Here is a 21,356-nt window from a genome sequence, read left to right on the forward strand (position 1 = left end):
GCGGTGAACAGGGAAAATAATGTTGGGATGTAATATTTGAATATTTTTAAATTTGAACTACTGCTGCATGTGGCTATTTGAACGTCCGTACACTTTGTATGCGGCTATTTGTTCATGCGGACTTAAAAATATAATGAGAAATGCCGGATGTATGCGGCCATGGTTGGATGGCGGCCTCCCGCATCCATGTCCATGGACTGGCCCCCTGTTCGCAGACGGGTGCGTGAGGAAATTTACGGGTTACCGTTGGAGATGCCCTTACACATAGTTGATGTTGACTGAGTTCCAATACACAAGGGTCTCCTCTTGATCGAAGGTGAACCCCTCCGACGACGACAACTAGAACGTCAATGAAAGGTTAATCACCCTCGATGTCCATCGACCGGCCAAACCGCCATGATGTCCGCCATCTTGAACGTGAAAAGCCACCCTCCGTCTAGGTGAATAAGTCATCTTAGGTTGTGCACCGTGACCAAGGAGGAGGAGAAAACGAGAGAACTTAATGTTTATTTGCTAATTAATAGTATTGCATGCAATGAACTAACCACTGCATGTCGTGTTTGGTAATCTCAAGTCATTAAAGGTATGCACACCCCACATCTCTTATTGGTTGATATGTCAAGAAACAAGAAACGAGGTAGAAGTTAATGCACCACACCTAAGTGTTTTGGGATTATTTGATTTTCGTAAGATGACTTACAACCTAGACGGAGGGAGTAGCACGGTTTTCGCACTGGAAATAGGCGCTGAAGTGGTCGTAGGCACACGCATGCACCCCTTGAATGCGGCGGCGGCGTGCTGATTCAGCTGATTTGGTGGCAAGGACGGCGTGGCAGTGGTGCGGCTGACGCACAGAGGTGGGATGCGGCTGCAACTTTGTTTTACTCCAGCCACACAGGTGTTGCATATTAGCAACACTTGGTGCCCCATTTTGATGGTGTTGCAAATTTGATGTTTTTTTACATATAGGACACCTATTGGAGCACTATTTTGACCCCAAAAGTGGTCATGCCTTATTATGCAAAATCTATTGGATATGCCCTTAAGTTGGCCATAAGAATTTCTTACCTCGTATGCTAAAGTAAACTAAAAATGCTACTATCTATAAGAACTTGTTTACTTTTGGTTATAAGATGGTGCCTGCATATTAAAAATTATTTTCCACTCCCCACTAATCTAGTCTACCTCACACAAATTCACTTATAGAAAAAATTCCCCATATTAGAAGGGCGAAGGCTTCCCCAAATCTGTCTTTGATTCAAAGATTTTCTTATGGGTTTCGAAGGATAAAAAATCTTAAGGAAACTCTCAAGTTGGGATATTTGATTTGTGGGATTCAACACTATAAGAATTTTGGGGGAATAGTTAATCTTGTCGGGGTCATATCAAGTCTTAGCCATCATCTACATGGCAAATTGTTAAAGCCAAACCATTTCAACAAAGTCCAAGAAACTAAGTCAAGTCAACAAGGAAAAGATATACGAGAGATGAAAAAACAAAGTCAGGGAAGATATACTTTGAAAACTAATCAAATAGTTTGGTCTCACAGAAAGATACCATTGCAAAGAAAAGATTATATAAGGCGTTTTGGCACATGGGAGCACGCGCTACTTTTTAAAATGTGTTTTAAACATATTTTGAAATGTCAAAAAATTCGAAACAAAAACTTGGCGCGTACATCTCGATATTGTACATGCTCACAAAGTCGTTTAGCAAAAACCGACAACTTATGTGTCGCGTGTGAAAAAGACAAAATTCGGTGTTAAAAATGTTTTTCACAAGACAACGTTTCGTCTTTTTTGCACAAACCATAAAAAATGTCGGTTTTCTCCGAAACTTGACGTTCACACATATAATGTTGAGATGTATGCGACAAATTTTTGTTTGAAATTTTTTCACACTTTAAAATATTTTTTCGCGTGCAGGAGCGTGCGCTCCCGGGAGCACCAACGGATTTCCGATATATGGTTAGTTTTTCAGAATAGTGTTTTAACAGAGATAATCTCTTCAAAAGAAACTGGAAAGGCGAAGATACAAAATGCAATTTTTCTGAATAGGAAGAAACGGTGGAGCATCTTCTATGAAGTTTTTAGTAGCAAAATTTCTTTGGGACGTTACGAAAAGCGTGACTAATATTTGTAACATTCTCAGCAAAGTGTGACTGATGGCAACGTGAATACAGGCGGAGAAGACGCTACGTACGAGTGTGTGACTCTGTGTGGGGGATAAAAAATGAACTTGTACGCAAACGTTTTCTCTAGTTTTCGCTCGACAGGAACGAGCTTTTTTGTTTTTTTTTCTGCGATCGGGGGCCCCATAATTTTGGGGGCCCTGTGCGGTTGCATCGTTCGCACATGCTTCTCGACGGGCCTGGATGCATAGATGACAGACGCTTGACTGGTGGGTTTGCAATATTCTTTGGATCCAACTTAATATCATGTTGTGAAAAGAAGCAGGGTGCCATATCCAGGTCAAGTACAGAAGCTGAGTACAAGGCACTTGCAAATGCTACGGCAGAAATTGTTTGGGTGCAATCAATGTTGAGGGAACTTGGTGTGAAGAGCACCAAAGCTCCATGCATATGGTGTGATAACCATGGTGCTACCTATCTATCTGCTAATCCTATATATGTTTCATGCAAGAACAAAGCATATTAAAATAGATTTCCACTTTGTCAGAGAAAGAGTTGCAAATCGGCAGTTGGAAATTCGTTTTGTGCATTCAAGAGATCAGGTTGCAAATGGCTTCACAAAATCATTAACTACAAGAACTTTTGAAGAAATCAAGCGTAATCTCAACTTGACAAAGTTGTGATTAAGGGAGGGTGTTAAGCAACACACCCACACATGGTCGTGACAGGTTGATTACTTGGACTCCAAGGGCAGCCGAACATAGGCCCTGTTTGGTTCAGCTTTTATCGACAGATTCCGCTACCGCGCAGCAGAATCTGAACCAAAGGGAGAACCCAGCAGAATCCGATTCTACAAATCCGCTGCCAAAATCTGAACCAAAAGCGGAAGCAGCCCAGGATGTGTTTTTCAAAATCTGATTCCGCTGCGGGCCAAAATCTGAAAAAGTTGTATCAGCTGGTTTGCCAAATGACCTACATCTTTTTTACATCAGATTTTCCACAGTTGTTTTTCCACAGCAGATTTTTCACAGCCGCTTTTAGAAATCCACAGCCGAACCAAACAGGGCACTAGATAGTTTAGGTTGTTAGTATATGATCTCTCTCTCGTTATCCCTTGGTACACAAGTTGTAATCCTAACTATGTACGCGATTTGTGGAGTTGCGCCTCAGTATATTAACACGAAGCCGTCTACCAGAACAGGTACGACGTTCATGCTGGTTTTCACAGTGTTTGCCCTGTCGTTATCTGCACAGACTAGTGTTTCTTTCAACTTGTTACATAAAGAATGCTCCAGCTTGTTTATCTATTTCAGAGATTAGCGAACTGGTTTGGATCCAAATAGGTCATGAGCATGAGATTAATCTTGTTTGCGTAGACTAATGATTATGAAGTCGAGTACTCCACACTTACATGTAATATCAGTACATAATTTTGAGAATCATGTAATATTCATATTCTTGAGTGCTGGTATGGCAGTGACCTAGATGTGGATATGAATTCAGAATGACACTGATCTTACTTTAGACTTGGGACTTGGGGTCATAGTATTGGCCAAAAGGGTTTGCAACCCTCATTTGCGGCACGAATAAGAATGTCCTAAACTAACTTGTGTTTGATGTTGTTTGATGCTATTTTTGTCGAGTAAGTCTCGCTCCGGAGTTCATTGCATTGTTTGGAACCTTACTTTTTCTTCTTCATTATGTAAGCATGCTTTGAGATTTGAGACATGCCTAGTAATGAAGAAAACTTTAGGAACAATCTGTACTCAAATTTGAGATTGCAGTTTGACAGAAAAAAATATGTATTTTTCATTTGACCACACATGCATAAATTAGTTGAAGACTTGCTGGAAATAAGATGTCTCAATCGTGTCTCTATATTCTCTCAAGAAATAATAATCATAAAAAGAAGTAAATATCTGCTTAACTCAACAAGTTTCGAAGTGCGCAAGATTCATCTACTGGAAATCCATGATGAAAAAGTAAATATCTGCTTAACTCAACAAGTTTCTGGGCCCTCCAATTTATTAGGAGGGGCTTATAACCTTCTGTGGTGTTAATTCATCCACTGGAAATCCATGATGAAAAAGTAAACATCTGCTTACCTCAACCAAGTTTCTCCCTTCCAATTGTGGAGGGGCTTATGACCTTTTGTGGTGTTAACCATCTCCTACAGTTGTATCTGTTTTTCATCTTGAAACACTAGTACAATTATGTTGCAAGGAACTCATAGACACGAAAAAATCTCCAAATTATCCCCCTCCCCCTCCACAGTTTGAGATTGATAAAACAACCATTACGTAAGACCTTTGGTTGTCTGTTCGGTCGCTAAACTAGAAATCCAATTGATTTTTATCTGATGTTAAACGGTTCTGGAGGCAGAATTGTGCGCATGCATGGAAGGGCTATCCTCAGCAATTCAGAGATCAGACCTGCCTATATCCATTGAGATGGATTCTACCACGGCAGTGTCTTTAATTTCAAGTGGAGAGCTTGATAGCTAAGTGTATGCATCGGTGGTGAAGGTATTTGTATTACTCATGTCTCTCGCACACAACATAAGGCTAGTGATAGCTTAGCTTCTTTTGGTAGGGTTCATGGTAGGATCATGACTTGGATTGCCTCAGGTCCGAACGAGGTTTTGGAGGTAGTGCGTGATGATTGTAAAGATTTCTCCCGCAGAAAAAAAAAACAGAATGTTAACGGCTCTGAAGAACGTCCTTGTTATTATCTTTAGAAGTTTAATTAATCTTGAGTAATCCACACTGGAATGTAATATTAACATCCATTTTTGAGAATCATGTAATGTAAGTATTCTTGGGTGTGGGCATAGCAGTGATCTGGATGTGGATGTGATGCGGAAGTGTTACTTAAGAGTCTGCCTCGATCTCTTTTGTTTTCTGCTATCTTTTGTCTATAAGACTCTGCTCTGGAAAGAGTTCATTGCATTGCTTGGTGGCTTATATTTTCTTCTGAACTGTGTATGTAAGAAGCTCTGAGATTGGAGCAATATATGCATGCCTCGTAATAATGAAGAAAACTTTGCATAGGAACAATCTTTACTCAAACTTGAGATTGCAGTTTGACAGAGAAAATATGTGTTTCGCATTTGGCCACACATCACATGCATACATTAGTTGCAGAGTTGCAGTAACTAAGGTGTCTCAGTCTCTCAAATCATGTTTCTATTTTCTCTCAAGATATTACATACACCCACACACATGTATGATAATCATAAAAAGAATTCGAAGTTCAGAAGTGTAGTTTTCGCAGAATGTCCCCCGCCCAGCACAACCTTATCACGGCCAGTCACGAGCTACCTTCTCACGCGCCGCTAAATCTCCAGCCCCTGCGCCGCACTGTTGACCATGTCTATGCCAGCCTCGAGGCGGGCATGCACGCGCTCATCCTCGCGCAGCTCCGGCGTAAAGGCGCGCCCCCACCCGTTGCACCACTCGACGGCCTCTCTGGTGGCGGGTTTCGCGGCCAGCAGCCAGTGACGGAGCGCGTGCCGCCACCTGCCGAAGAACTCGGCCTCCAGGAGCCGCGCCATGTCCTCCGCCCGCACGAGCGGCGCCCACTTCATGATCACCTCCAAGAACGCGTCGTCATTCTGCTTCGGCGGCGTGATCCGGAGGCTCCGCAGGCGCTGTTCTAGGTGCCGCACGACGCCGATCCCGTCGACGAACTCCTCCCAGCTCGCCCGGCCGAACAGGGCCTTCCAGGGCGCCACCAGGTTAAGGATGGACTTGGAGAGCAAGGCGTGGCCGGCGTCGTCCCATTCCCGCAGCGCCCTCTCAAGCTTGTGTCTCACGGTGACGCATAGGCTCTCCAGCAGTGGACCGGCGAGCGGCATCCACTGGCGAAGCAGGAGGTGACAGCAGTCGGCCCGCCAGGCATCCCGCGGGTCCCATGACTCCACTTCGGCGGTCAGCTCCGGCATGACGACCTCTACGAGGATGCGCTGCACGGCGGAAGGAGGCAGTGTGTCCTTCCACTGCGCCAGGAAGCGGCGCACCCGCTCGGAGTCCGTGGTCTTCCACTCCAAGGCCTGGACAGCCGGAACCACCGTGTCTTTGACGAGCTCCACGTACGGCGACATGGCCGACCCGTCGTCCAGTGTGTTCCTTAGGACGACGAACACGTCCAGCCACATGGCTGGGTCCCAAAGAGGCTGCCACCTTTGGAGCACCGGGCCAATGAGCCGCGCCACGAGCATGCCCGCCGTGTTCGCGAGGCAGTACGTCTGCAGCGATCACCGTTGTTTGCAAGGCTGACTGAAGGAAAAGCTCATCCTTACCAAACTGTCAATGGACATGAGTACAACATGAGCTACTATCTGGTTTACGGTATCTATCCTCCGTGGGATACCTTTGTCAGCACCATCCCTAACCCAGTTGGCTAGAAAAAGGCTCACTTTGCCGAAAAACAAGAAGTATCTAAAAAGGATGTCTAAGGGGCATTTGGAGTTTTGCGGGCCCGTTTTGTAGTTGTTCGTGGACCTGCTAAACAATGGGATCTGGATACTTTGTGGGAGGTGATGAAATGTTGTGTGATCATGCACAACATAATCGTCGAGGATGAGGGTGACGATGCTGCCGCAACTCTAGAATTTGAGAACATGGGTGATCCTATCCAACTTCCAGACCAGAATCGGGCCACATTTGAAGAGTTTATTCAAATTCATCAACAAATTCAGCATCGACCAACTCACAAGCGGCTGAGGGAAGATCTGATTGAGCGTCAGTGAGCGGTGAACAGGGAAAATAATGTTGGGATGTAATATTTGAATATTTTTAAATTTGAACTACTGCTGCATGTGGCTATTTGAACATCCGTACACTTTGTATGCGGCTATTTGTTCATGCGGACTTAAAAATATAATGAGAAATGCCGGATGTATGCGGCCATGGTTGGATGGCGGCCTCCCGCATCCATGTCCATGGACTGGCCCCCTGTTCGCAGACGGGTGCGTGAGGAAATTTACGAGTTGCCGTTGGAGATGCCCTTACACATATATAGTTGATGTTGACTGAGTTCCAATACACGAGGGTCTCCTCTTGATCGAAGGTGAACTCCTCCGACGACGACAACTAGAACGTCAATGAAAGGTTAATCACCCTCGATGTCCATCGACCGGCCAAACCGCCATGATGTCCGTCATCTTGAACATGAAGAGCCACCTTCCGTCTAGGTGAATAAGTCATCTTAGGTTGTGCACCGTGACCAAGGAGGAGGAGAAAACGAGAGAACTTAATGTTTATTTGCTAATTAATAGTATTGCATGCAATGAACTAACCACTGCATGACGTCGTGTTTGGTAGTCTCAAGTCATTAAAGGTATGCACACCCCACATCTCTTATTGGTTGATATGTCAAGAAACAAGAAACGAGGTAGAAGTTAATGCACCGCACCTAAGTGTTTTGGGATTATTTGATTTTCATAAGATGACTTACAACCTAGACGGAGGGAGTAGCATGGTTTTCGCACTGGAAATAGGCACTGAAGTGGTTGTAGGCACACGCATGCACCCCTTGAATGCGGCGGCGGCGTGCTGATTCAGCTGATTTGGTGGCAAGGACGGCATGGCAGTGGTGCGGCTGACGCACAGAGGTGGGATGCGGCTGCAAATTTGTTTTACTCCAGCCACACAGGTATTGCATATTAGCAACACTTGGTGCCCCATTTTGATGGTGTTGCAAATTTGAAGTTTTTTTTACATATAGGACACCTATTGGAGCACTATTTTGACCCAAAAAGTGGTCATGCCTTATTATGCAAAATCTATTGGATATGCCCTTAAGTTGGCCATAAGAATATCTTACCTCGTATGCTAAAGTAAACTAAAAATGCTACTATCTATAAGAACTTGTTTACTTTTGGTTATAAGATGGTGCCCGCATATTAAAAATTATTTTCCACTCCCCACTAATCTAGTCTACCTCACACAAATTCACTTATAGAAAAAATTCCCCATATTAGAAGGGCGAAGGCTTCCCCAAATCTGTCTTTGATTCAAAGATTTCTTATGGGTTTCGAAGGATAAAAAATCTTAAGGAAACTCTCAAGTTGGGATAGTTGATTTGTGGGATTCAACACTATAAGAATTTTGGGGGAATAGTTAATCTTGTCGGGGTCATATCAAGTCTTAGCCATCATCTACATGGCAAATTGCTAAAGCCAAACCATTTCAACAAAGTCCAAGAAACTAAGTCAAGTCAACAAGGAAAAGATATACGAGAGATGAAAAAACAAAGTCAGGGAAGATATACTTTGAAAACTAATCAAATAGTTTGGTCTCACAGAAAGATGTGGTTTACTAAAATACCATTGCAAAGAAAAGATTATATATGGCGTTTTGGCACATGGGAGCACGCGCTACTTTTTAAAATGTGTTTTAAACATATTTTGAAATGTCAAAAAATTCGAAACAAAAACTTGGCGCGTACATCTCGATATTGTACATGCTCACAAAGTCGTTTAGCAAAAACCGACAACTTATGTGTCGCGTGTGAAAAAGACAAAATTCGGTGTTAAAAATGTTTTTCACAAGACAATGTTTCGTCTTTTTTGCACAAACCATAAAAAATGTCGGTTTTCTCCGAAACTTGACGTTCACACATATAATGTTGAGATGTATGCGACAAATTTTTGTTTGAAATTTTTTCACACTTTAAAATATTTTTTCGCGTGCAGGAGCGTGCGCTCCCGGGAGCACCAACGGATTTCCGATATATGGTTAGTTTTTCAGAATAGTGTTTTAACAGAGATAATCTCTTCAAAAGAAACTGGAAAGGCGAAGATACAAAATGCAATTTTTCTGAATAGGAAGAAACGGTGGAGCATCTTCTATGAAGTTTTTAGTAGCAAAATTTCTTTGGGACGTTACGAAAAGCGTGACTGATATTTGTAACATTCTCAGCAAAGTAGAGGACTTCAGTGGGTGGGTAGAGAGTTTTCCAAAGAATCAGAGACAAATGGTATATGGGTGTGGCGGCAGTTATCTAGTCTTGGTGGAAAGCCACGAATGATGCTACTTTTAATCATGTTTATAGGCATGATCCTAGTACTCTTTTTTTTCGAATAGCTTATTGGATATCCAATTGGTCCAAGGTGCAGAAAAACGAAGAATAGTTGATACTTCGAGCCGTAGCGGTGCTGCTAATTAAAATTACCACATGTTTCTGTTATAAAAAGAAGAGGATGGGATCACGCGAAGGATAGGAATTGGCTAGAATCTTCGATGGGGTATCTTTGGAGTAGAAGCTATGTTATTGACGTTGTCCATGTAAGTTGTCTTCAGGAACTTAGCGGCTGGGAGATGTGATCATCTGTTGAAAGTTGCCCAGGATGGAGCATGTTTGCATTTCATTTGTAGAAAAAGTTATGATCTTTGTTTTCTCTTGCTTTACTTACTACTAGGGACTCATGCTTGATGACCCGGGGTATAGAGTTTGGCACATGCATCGCCGTAGGTGATATGTCTCCAACATATTTATACTTTTTATTGTTCCATGCTATTATAGTATCAATCTTGGATATTTTATATGCAATTTTATATCATTTTTGGGACTAACTTATTAACCCAATGCCAAGTGTCAGTTGTTGTTTTCTGCCTGTTAATGGTTTTCCAGGAAATCGGTACCAAACGAAGTCCAAATGTCATGAAATGTTTTGACTTTTTTTCCTAGACAAGAGAGACACTGGAAGCTTCGGAAGGAGCCCAGAAGGCAAACGAGTAGACGGCAAGGCACTAGGGCCCGCCCAGGGGGCGCGCCCTAGTACCTTGTGGGCCCCTCGTGGCTCCGTCTGACCTAATTCCACCTCTATAAATTCTCTAAAATCGGGAAACCAACAGAGAGCCACCTAAAATACTTTTTCCGCCGCAAGTTTATGTTCTTCCGCGATCCCATCTGAGGCCTTTTTGGCACTCTGCCAGAGGGGAATCGATCACGGAGTGCTTCTACATCAACCTTGTTGTCCTTCCGATGTTGTGTGAGTAGTTTACCATAGACCTACAGGTTCATAGGTAGTAACTAGATGGCTTCTTCTCTCTCTTTGATCTTCAATACAATGTTTTCCTCGATGTTCTTGGAGTTCTATCTGATGTAATCTTCTTTTTCGGTGTGTTTGTTGGGATCCGATGAATTGTGGGTTTATGATCAAATTATTCATGATAAATATTTGAGTCTTTTCTGAATTCTTATAAACATGGTTATTATAAATTTGTATTTCTCTCTGATCTATCCGTTTGGTTTGGCCGACTATATTGATTTATCTTGCAATGGGAGAGGTGCTTTGTAATGGGCCAATCTTGCGGTGATCTATATCCCAGTGATAGAAGGGGACAAGACACGTATTTTTATTGCCATTAAGGGGAAAACGACGGGGTTCATTCATATTGGTTGGCTTTACTTTGTCTGCATCATGTCATCTTGCTTAAGGCGTTACTCCGTTCTTTATGAACTTAATACTCTAGATGCATGCTGGATAGCGGTTGATGTGTCGAGTAATAGTAGTAGATGCAGGCAGGAGTCGGTCTACTTGTATCAGACGTGATGCGTATATACATGATCATTGCCTTGAATATCGTCATAACTATGCGCTTTTCTATCAATTGCCCAACGGTATTTGTTTACCCACCATATGCTTTTTGTTCGAGAGAGAAATCTGTAGTGAAAACTATGGCCCCCGAGTCTACCTTTATCATATATAAAATCCAAAAAATACCTTGTTGCAATTGATTTACCGTTCTTTTATTTTGTGTTTTATTTTATCTATCTATCACTACGAGATTTGATCCTTGCAATTAACCGCCAAGGGATTGACAACCCTTGTTTGCATTGGGTGCAAGTATTTACTTTTGTGTGTGTAGGTGCTGCTAACGAGGTTTTGCATGGTTCTCCTACTAGATTGATAACCTTGGTTCTTAACTAAGGAAAATACTTATCTCTATTGTACTGCATCATCCTCTCCTCTTCGGGGAAATCCAAACATAGCTCACAAGTAGCAGGAAGAATTTTTGGTGTCGTTGCCGGGGAGACATCACCAAAACCTATCAAGTACGTGCATGCAAACTATCGTCTACTTGGTTTAAAATTTCTTTGCCATTTGCCTCTCATTTTCATCTCCCCCGCTTCTGAAACATTTTTTACAAAAAAACACAAAAATATTTTCCGTTTGCCTTTTTGTTCGTTTGCTTGTTTGTTTGCTTGACTTACCGTTATGGTTGGTTCTTCTCCTGATATGCCTTCCCCTCCTTACCTAGGAAAAGGTTCCGGAATTATAAATATTAAGCAATTAAGCGATGAATCTTTAAAAGAAGCTTGGGATAGATTGTTAGAAATACAAATGAGAGCTAAGCCCAAAAGTCACATCCCATTACTCCTTAGGAGCTTTTATGTTGGTCTATCTCTTGCTCATATACGTGTCTTAGATTCTATGTTTGAAAATGATTTCCTTGGGAATAATGCTTTCGACACCTATGAAAAGATGAAAAGCATATTTCGACAACCAAAGGTAGAAACTATTGAACCCACCATTCTAGTAAGCTATCGTAAAACCGTGTTAATAAAATAAACTAAAACTAGTATGGAATACAATTTTGGTGGGATATTTAATCTTGCTTCTAAAATAAATGGCAATGTGGTGTCGCAAAATAGGAGATTTGATGCCTTGGAACAAAGGGTTGATGCCCTTTGTGTTTTGAAAGAAATAAGAACTCTTAGCACCAAGCTTGTTCAATTAGTTCATATTATTGATAATGGCAAAGAGGGTGAAATAGAGAATTCTACGTCTCTTAAAACTAAAGATGACAACACTTGAAACTATGCATTACGCCTAGCTAGGGGCGTAAAACAATAGCGCTTGTTGGGAGGAAACCCAATAGTTATCTTTATGTTTCTTGTTTCTTTTCTGTTTTTGAGTGTGCACACAATTATGCTACTTTTATGGTTGTGTTTTTGTGTTTTAATTAGTGTTTGTGCCAAGTAAAGCCTTTGGGATGATTTGGTTGATAGTTGACACGATTCTGTGAAAAAACATAAACTTTTGCACCTAATTCCACCTCTCTAAATTCTCTAAAATCGGGAAACCAATAGAGAGTGACCCAAAATACTTTTTCTACCACCGCAAGTTTCTGTTCTTCTGCGATCGTATCTGGAGGCCTTTTCTGGCACTCCGCCGGAGGGGGAATCGGTCACGGAGGGCTTCTACATCAACCTTGCTACCCTTACGATGATGTGTGAGTAGTTTACCACAGACCTACGGGTCCATAGCTAGTAGATGGCTTCTTCTCTCTCTTTGATCTTCAATACAATGTTCTCCTCGATGTTCTTGGAGTTCTATCTGATGTAATATTCTTTTGTGATGTGTTTGTTAGATCTGATGAATTGTGGGTTTATGATCAAATTATTCATGATAAATATTTGATCTTTTCTGAATTCTTATATGCATGATTATTATAGCTTTGTATTTCTCTCCGATCTATCCGTTTGGTTTGGCCAACTAGATTGATTTATCTTGTAATGGGAGAGGTGTGTTGTAATGGGTTCAATCTTGCGGTGATCTATATCCCAGTGACAGAAGGGGACAAGCCATGTATTAGTATTGTTGACATTAAGGGGAAATGATGGGGTCTATTCATATTGGTTGGATTTACTTTGTCTACATCATGTCATCTTGCTTAAGGTGTTACTCCGTTATTTATGAACTTAATACTCTAGATGCATGCTGGATAGTGGTCGATGTGTGGAGTAATAGTAGTAGATGCAGGCAGGAGTCGGTCTACTTGTCTCGGACGTGATGCCTATGTACATGATCATTGCCTTGAATATCGTCATAACTATGCACTTTTCTATCAATTGCCCAACAGTAATTTATTAACCCACTGTATGTTTTTTGTTAGAGAGAGAAGCCTCTAGTGAAACCTATGGCCCCCAGGTCTACCTTTATAATATATAAAATCCAAAATACCTTTCTGCAATTTATTTACCGTTCTTTTATTTTGTGTTTTATTTTATCTATCTATCACTACGAGATTTGGTCCTTGCAATTAACCGCCAAGGGATTGACAACCCCTTGTTTGCGTTGGGTGCAAGTATTTGCTTTTGTGTGTGTAGGTGCTGCTAACGAGGTTTTGCACGGTTCTCCTACTGAATTGATAATCTTGGTTCTTAACTAAGGGAAATACTTATATGTACTATAGTGCATCATCCCGATCTCCTCTTCGGGGAAATCCCAATGCAGCTCACAAGTAGTAGTAGGGTGTCAGTGTTTTGTTCTTGTGCAAATTTGGAACCCTTTTTATATGGGTCATGACTAGTTGTCTTACCGATTTCTTTCTTATGAATCAAATCGGGGGCGACACACCCGTTAATTCAGAAAAAAGGAATAAACCCAACAAGAATAAACCAAACTAGGTGGAGGGATGATTGGCCTAGTCTATGATAGACTGCTAATTATGATGGTCTTATATAACACAAATTACCTAATGGACCGCTCCTACATACCACATCAAGAGTAGTTCTGGTCATTTGCGTAGGCAGATTTAACGTATCTGCACCCTGGGCACGTACAGCTTGGTGTCAGCGTGTTCCTAAACTCCAGTAACGTGAGCTCCTTTTTTTAGCGTAATCATGGTCTTTATTCAAGGAACATTCATGGGTATAATGGAAGGGTTTCAGGGCTCAAGGAGCCAAATAAAATGACCACTCTGAAGTGACATAGAGCTTGCAACTAATTATAGATGTCGGAATTAGAAGCATTCTTCTTTCTTGGATCTCCCTAAGCATGGGGCTATAGATACGACGAGTGCCCTAATTGATTCCATTGATAACCATTGATGTGTCGCATGTGATACCACATATAAAACTTATGGGCTTGCAAATCCTTCGCCAATGTTAGCGCCTCTTTAGGATCACATGTAGGTCTAGAAGGGGGTGGTCAGACTACTTGACCAAATAAAGACTTAGCCTTTTCCAATTTTAGTTCCTGGCAAGTTTTAACAATTCTAGCAAGTCTAAGATAGTAGGCAGCGGAAAGTAAATACTTTTCATATGAAGGCAAGGAGGGGTTGGAGAAAGCAAACGCAATGAAGACATGGTGAATTTCTTGTGGTTCCGGTAGGTGGTGCTATCGTACATCCACGTTGATGGAAACTTCAACCCACGGAGGGTAATGGCTCCGCGAGTCCATGAAGGGCTCCACCCACAAATGTTCCACGAAGAATCAACCTTGTTTATGCCATCATGGTATACACCAGAAGGACTAGTCTCACTCAGGGTAGATCTTCACGAAGTAGGCGGTCTCCTTGTCCTTACAAACTCCTTGGTTCAACTCCACATCTTGGAGGCCCCTGCGTGACATCTAACCAATCTAGGAGACACCACTCTTCCAAAGGTAATAGATGTTGTTGATGATGATGAACTCCTTGCTCTTGTGCTTCAAAAGATAGTGTCTGATAAGTCTCCAACATATCTATAATTTTAGATTTTTTCATGCCAATATTCTACAACCTCCATATACTTTTGGCAACATTTTATATTATTTTTGGGACTAACATATTGATCCAGTGCCCAGTGCCAGTTCTTGTTTTTTGCATGTTTTTTGTTTCGCAGAAAATCCATATCAAACAAAGTCCAAACGCGATAAAATTTTATGGAGAATTATTTTGGAATATATGTGATTTTTGGGAAGAAGAATCAATGCAAGACGGTCCCTGATGTAGCCACAAGGCAACAGGGCGCGGCTAGGGGGGGTTGCCGCGCCATGTTGCCTTGTGAATCCATTGTAAGGTGGTTGCAGCCCTTCTTTCGCCGCAAGAAATATAATTTCCAAATAAAAATCCCCTCAAAATTTAAGCCCAATTACGAATCTCCGGGAATATAAAAAACGGTGAAGGGGTCCGAAATAGAAGGGAAACAAAAGAGAAACAGAGAGAGATCCAATCTCAGAGGGGCTCCTGCCCTCCAGGAGCCATGGCGGCCATGGACCAGAGGGGAAACTCTCCCATCTAGGAGGGGAGGCCAAGGAAGAAGAAGAAGGAGGGGGCTCTCCGCCTCTCTCCCGATGGCACCGGAGCACCTCCAGGGGAACCATCGTGACGACGATCTACACCAACAACTTCGCCACCGTCAACACCAACTCTCTCCCCTCTATGCAGTGGCGTAACACCTCTTCTCCCTGTTGTAATCTCTAGTTAAACATGGTGCTTAATGCTACATATTATTATCCAATGATGTGTTTCCATCCTATGATGTTTGAGTAGATTCATTTTGTCCTATGGGTTGATTGATGATCGTGATTGGTTTGAGTTGTATGTTTTATTTTGGTGTTGTTCTATGGTGCCCTCCATGTCGCGCAAGCATGTGGGATTACCACTGTAGGGTATTGTAATAAGTTCATAATCCGCTTATAGTGAGTGGCGAGAGTGACAGAAGCTTATACCCGAGTAAGGGGGTTGTTGCATATGGGAGTAAAGAGGACTTGCTACTTAATGCTATGGCCAAAAAGAGCCTAAAAACATAAAAATGGGAGAAAAGAGAGAAGGGGCAAGTTACTGTCCTTTTACCACACTTGTGCTTCAGAGTAGCACCATGTTTTCCATATAGAGAGTCTCCTGTGTTGTCACTTCCATATAATAGTGGGAATTTCTGATTGTAGAACTTGGCTTGTGTATTCCAATGATGGGCTTCCTCAAAAGCCCGAGGTCTTCTTTAGCAAGCAAGTTGGATGCACGCCCACTTAGTTTTCATGTTGAGCTTTCATACACTTATAACTCTTGGTGCATCCGTTGCATGGCAATCCCTACTCCTCGCATTGACATCAATTGATGGGTCTCTCCATAGCCCATTAATTAGCCGCGTCGATGTGAGACTATCTTCCTATTTTGACTTCCTCTTATTAATCTCTATCACCGCATTCCATTCCACCCAAAGTGCTATGTCCATGGCTTACGCTCATGTATTGCGTGGCATTGAAAAAGCTGAAGCGTGTTAAGAAGATGAAGCATGACAAGTTTATATGATTTCGTATGGATAGCGTTCTTTAGCCTTTTTATTCTGAAAGAGATGGTTGTTTGTTGGTATGCCTGAGTATTGATGTATGTATATCAAATGATAGACTATTGCTTTGAATCACTCGTATATTAATATTCATGCCATGATTAGATTATATGATCAAGATTATGTTAGGTAACATTCTACATCAAAAATTATCTTTTTTTATCATTTACCTACTCGAGGACGAGCAGGAATTAAACTTGGGGATGCTAGTACGTCTCCGTCGTATCTATAATTTATGATTGTTTCATGCCAATATTCTACAACTTTCATATACTTATGGCAACATTTTATATTATTTTTGGGACTAACATATTGATCCAGTGCCCAGTGCTAGTTCCTCTTTTTTGCATGTTTTTTGTTTTGCATATAATCCATATCAAATGAAGTCCAAACGCTATGAAATTTTACGGAGAATTATTTTGGAATATATGTGATTTTTGGGAAGAAGAATTAACGCAAGACGGTGCCCGAGGTGGCCACAAGGCAACAGGGCGCGGCTAGGGGGTGGATGCACCGTGTTGCCTTGTGACTCCCTCGTAAGGTGGTTGGAGCCCTTCTTTCGCAGCAAGGAAGATAATTTTCGGATAAAAATCCACTCAAACTTTCAGCCCAATCGGAGTTACGGATCTTTGGGAATATAAAAAATGGTGAAGGGGTCCGAAACAGAAGCGAAACAGAAGAGAAACGGAGAGAGAGATCCAATATCGGAGGGGCTCCTTCCCTTCGGGAGCCATAGCGGCCATGGACCAAAGGGGAAACTCTCCTCCCATCTAGGGGTCAAGGAAGAAGAAGTAGGGCGGCTCTCTCCCCCTCTCTCCGCCGCCGGGGGAACCATCCTGACGGCGATCTACACCAACACTTCACAGCCGTCAACACCTACTCTCTCTGCCTCTATGCAGCGGTGTAACACCTCTTCTCCCCACTGTAATCTCTACTTAAATAAGGTGCTTAATGCTACATATTATTATCCAATTATGTGTTGCCATCCTATGATGTTTGAGTAGATTCGTTTTGTCCTATAGGTTGATTGATGACCGTGATTGTTTTGAGTTGTATGTTTTATTTTGGTGTTGTCCTATGGTGCCCTCCATGTCACGCAAGCGTGTGGGATTACCGCTGTAGTGTATGCAATATGTTCATAATTCTCTTATAGTGGGTGGCGAGAGTGACAGAAGCTTATACCCGAGTAAGGGGGTTGATGCATATGGGAGTAAAGAGGGCTTGTTACTTAATGCTATGGTTGGGTTTTACCTTAATGATCTTTAGTAGTTGCGGATGCTTGCTAGAGTTCCAATCATAAGTGCATATGATCCAAGTACGACAAGTATGTTAGCTCATGCATCTCCCTCATATAAAATTGCAATAGTGATTACCGGTCTAGTTATCAATTGCCTAGGGACAAATCCTTCTCTTGTGTTACAAAAAGATTTCTACTAAACCGCTAACTTTTATTATCTTGCAAATTACTCGCAGTTTTATTCTCGCTAAGTACTTCTAGTTTTATTCTTACAACCCTATCCCTTTACACCTACAAAGTACTTTTATTCTTTTTCAAGGTAAAGCGAACTTTAAGTGTGCGTAGAGTTGTATCGGCGATCGATAGAACTTGACGGGAATATTAAGTATACCTTTAGCTTCTCGTTGGTTTCGAAACTCTTACTTATCAAGAAAAGGCTACAATTGAGCCCTATACCTGTGGATTATCAGTGTCCTCAACACTCAATCACTCTCACACAGATTTGGCTATGTGCTAGGAGAAGGATTGGAGTGGAAAGCAACTTGGGGAGGCTAGAAATGAAGGATCAAAGGTTGGAGTGGAATCCCCTTGATTTCAACACAAGTGTAGGTGGTTCTCTCTCAGAAATTGGATATAGGAAGTGGTAGTTTTGTCCTGGTTGCTCTATGATAGTTGGTGGAATGGGTGGGGGTATATATAGGCAGCACCAAAACTCTAAGTGTTACACAATTTTATGCACAACTTGGTGGTGCCGGGTGAGAACACTCGGTGAGACCAACTAGTTCAAAACGTGTGAACTTTATGTTTTTTAGTGAGACCAGCTGGAACAGCTCGGTGAGACCGATGGGTGATGACCTAATCACTTTCCACACTTTGGTGGACCAATCAAAACCACTCAGAATTTTTGAGATGAAACCGGTAGGCAACAGAAGGTTGGTAAGTGCTCTTCGGTGAGACCGAGTTGTTATGGTTTAGGCAGTGGCATGCGCGGGCCAAGTGCGTGAACATGTGGCGCATGGTGCGTATGACCCGTCATGGCACACGGCAAGGCACATGTGGTAGACTAGACGCGCATACGTGTGCCAGTAGGGAATGTTCTTGTTGGGCCGACGAGGACGTCGGTTCCTTTGAGTGGGGGTGTATGTGCCATCCCGGCTTAATAGGAATGATAGACTACTCATATTAACAAGGTCCACCTTATTTCCCAAAGCCCATCCAAAGGAGACCACAAAGTTAAGCGTGCTTGGCTTGTAGAAATTTGAGGATGGGTGATTGACTTGGAAGTTGATCCCGGATGCGCATGAGTGAGGACTAAGTGCGCAGGAAAAACTAGTGTTGGTCTATGGAGCCAGTCTAGATCATAGGTGGCAGCCAGGCACAACAACCAGGAACTGGAGGGTGAACTGATGGGTTTGGTTGGGGCATTACAAACCCACACCTAAATAGGGAATTGTAGCTCTGCATGGATGCACATGACACATCCTAAGATCATCGCCAGGCCATGATAATATTTTCATGCATTGCCTTGCGTCTCATGGACCAAATCACCAACAACATTAAAATAATTAACATGAAGTCTTTGTGCAATGTGGTCTCCAAAATATGTAATATAAATTTGTAGCCATTCGAGCAACTGCTCATAGACATCTGATATGTCACCTGATTGCATGCAAGGGCCCATACACATCTAGTCATGGTGCATTTGATGAGGGAATGGTGCCATGAATCCACCATGACACACAACACGCGGGCATAATTTGACATGTTCCTATGATGTAGCACATCCCTAGGAGATTGATGGGCTAGACGCTAGGAAAATACTTGTACCTTTGAAGGCACCTTTATCTTCCACAACCGAGACAAGGAATCTTTTTTACCCTGAAAATAACACGATAAGCTCCTACTATTGATTTTCATTAAACTGCGTCGAATTTTTGCGTGAGTATCTACATGGTACAGAGACCAAAGGAAAATAAAAAACACTTTACTCTTTACACCAAGAGGGGAGGAATAAAAGTATCTAAGAACTCAAAGCAGGTAGGGTTACCCCTAAGCTTCGAGGATCTCCAAGTCAGACTTGACCATTCTCAACCAATCTTGCAAACATGGCTTGATACGTCTCCAACATATCTATAATTTATGAAGTATTCATGCCATGTTTACAACAATTTTATATGGTTTTGGTATGATTTGCATGGAACTAACCCGGACTGATGCTGTTTTCAGCAGAACTACCATGGTGTTGTTTTTTGTGCAGAAATGAAAGTTCTCCAAATGAGCTGAAACTTTTTGACGATTTTTTTTGGAACAAAAGAGACCCTCGAAGCTTCGTGGAAGGACCAGAAGGTGAAGGAGTAGGGCACAAGACACTGGGGCATGCCTGGTGGGCCCGGCTTGCCCCGGTGGGTTGTGCTCACCTCGAGGCCCATCTTCGCGTGAAACTGACGCCCAAAATCATATAAATAGAGAAACCATTAGAGATAACCCTAGATCAGAAGTTCCGCCGCCGCAAGCCTCTGTAGCCACGAGAAACCAATCTAGACCCCGTTCCGGCACCCTACCGGAGGGGGGAATCATCACCGGTGGCCATCTTCATCATCCCGACGGCCACCATGATGAGGAGGGAGTACTCCACCCTTGGGGTTGAGGGTTTGTACCAGTAGCTATGTGTTTAATCTCTCTCTCTCTCTCTCATGTTCTTGATGGCACGATCTTGATGCATCGGGGGATTTGTTAATATACTTGGATCATATGGTGTTTTCCCCTCTCTATCTTGTTGTGAATTGAGTTTTCCCTTTGAGATTTTGTTTTATCGGATTGAATACTTTTATGGATTTGAGAACACTTGATGTATGTCTTGCCATGAATACCCGTGGTGACAATGGGGTATCATATTGATTCACTTGATATGTGTTTTGGCACTCAACTCGCGGATTCCTGAGGTGACATTGGGGTAATCTATGCATAGGGGTTGATGCATGTTCTCGTCTTTTGTTTCTCCGGTAGAAATCTTGGGGCACTCTTTGAGGTTCTTTGTGTTGGATTGAGTATTATGAATCTGAATTTGCTTTGGTGTTATTTTAGTATGAACTCTTGATAGATCGATCGGAAAGAATAACTTAGTGTTATTTTAGTACGAACTCTTGATAGATCGATCGGAAAGAATAACTTGGTGTTATTTTAGTATGATATCTTGGATAGATCGATCGGAAAGAATAGCTACAAACAATTTCTTCTTATGTTACTTTGGAGTGATTCTTCATCGCACGTGAGGGATGGTTATATGATCCAATTATATTAGCATTATTGATAGATTGCACTAGCGAAAGTACGGACCCTAGGCCTCATTTTCAAGCATTGCAATACCGTTTGTGCTCCGTTTTATCAATTGCTACCTTGCTGTTTTTTTATTGTTACTATTACAAAAATCAATATCTACTGTCCATATTACACTTGTATCACCATCTCTTCGCCGAACTAGTGCACCTATACAAATTACCATTGTATTTGGTGTGTTGGGGACACAAGAGACTTTTTATTATTTGGTTGTAGGGTTGTTTGAGAGAGACCATCTTCATCCTACACCTCCCACGGATTGATAAACCTTAGGTCATCCACTTGAGGGAAAATTGCTACTGTCCTACAAAACTCTATGCTTGGAGGCCCAGCACGAGTCTACAAGAATAAAGTTGCGTAGTAGACATCGAGCTCTTTTCTGGCGCCATTGCCAGGAAGGTTAGGTAAGCGGCACTCACATCCCGTTAACGAAGCTCTTTTCTGGCGCCGTTGCCGGGGAGGTTAGGTAAGCGGCACTCACATCCCGTCAACGAAGCTCTTTTCTGGCGCCGTTACCGGGGAGGTGAGTGCATGAAGGTATATCTTTAGATCTTACAATTGAATCTTTTAGTTTCTTGTTTTATCACT

The 21,356-nt window shown here is 42.3% G+C and overlaps 1 protein-coding gene across 1 annotated transcript; it reads right to left on the reverse strand.

The window, feature by feature from the left end:
• Positions 1-5,465: 5,465 nt before the first annotated feature.
• LOC141041153 (septin and tuftelin-interacting protein 1 homolog 1-like) lies at positions 5,466-6,350 on the reverse strand. The gene has a single exon (XM_073507267.1). It carries the CDS (start codon positions 6,348-6,350, stop codon positions 5,466-5,468), a length of 885 nt encoding a protein of 294 aa, XP_073363368.1.
• Positions 6,351-21,356: the final 15,006 nt, after the last annotated feature.

Source organism: Aegilops tauschii, chromosome 2 (genome assembly GCF_002575655.3).
Source record: "Aegilops tauschii subsp. strangulata cultivar AL8/78 chromosome 2, Aet v6.0, whole genome shotgun sequence".
NCBI lineage: Eukaryota > Viridiplantae > Streptophyta > Magnoliopsida > Poales > Poaceae > Aegilops > Aegilops tauschii.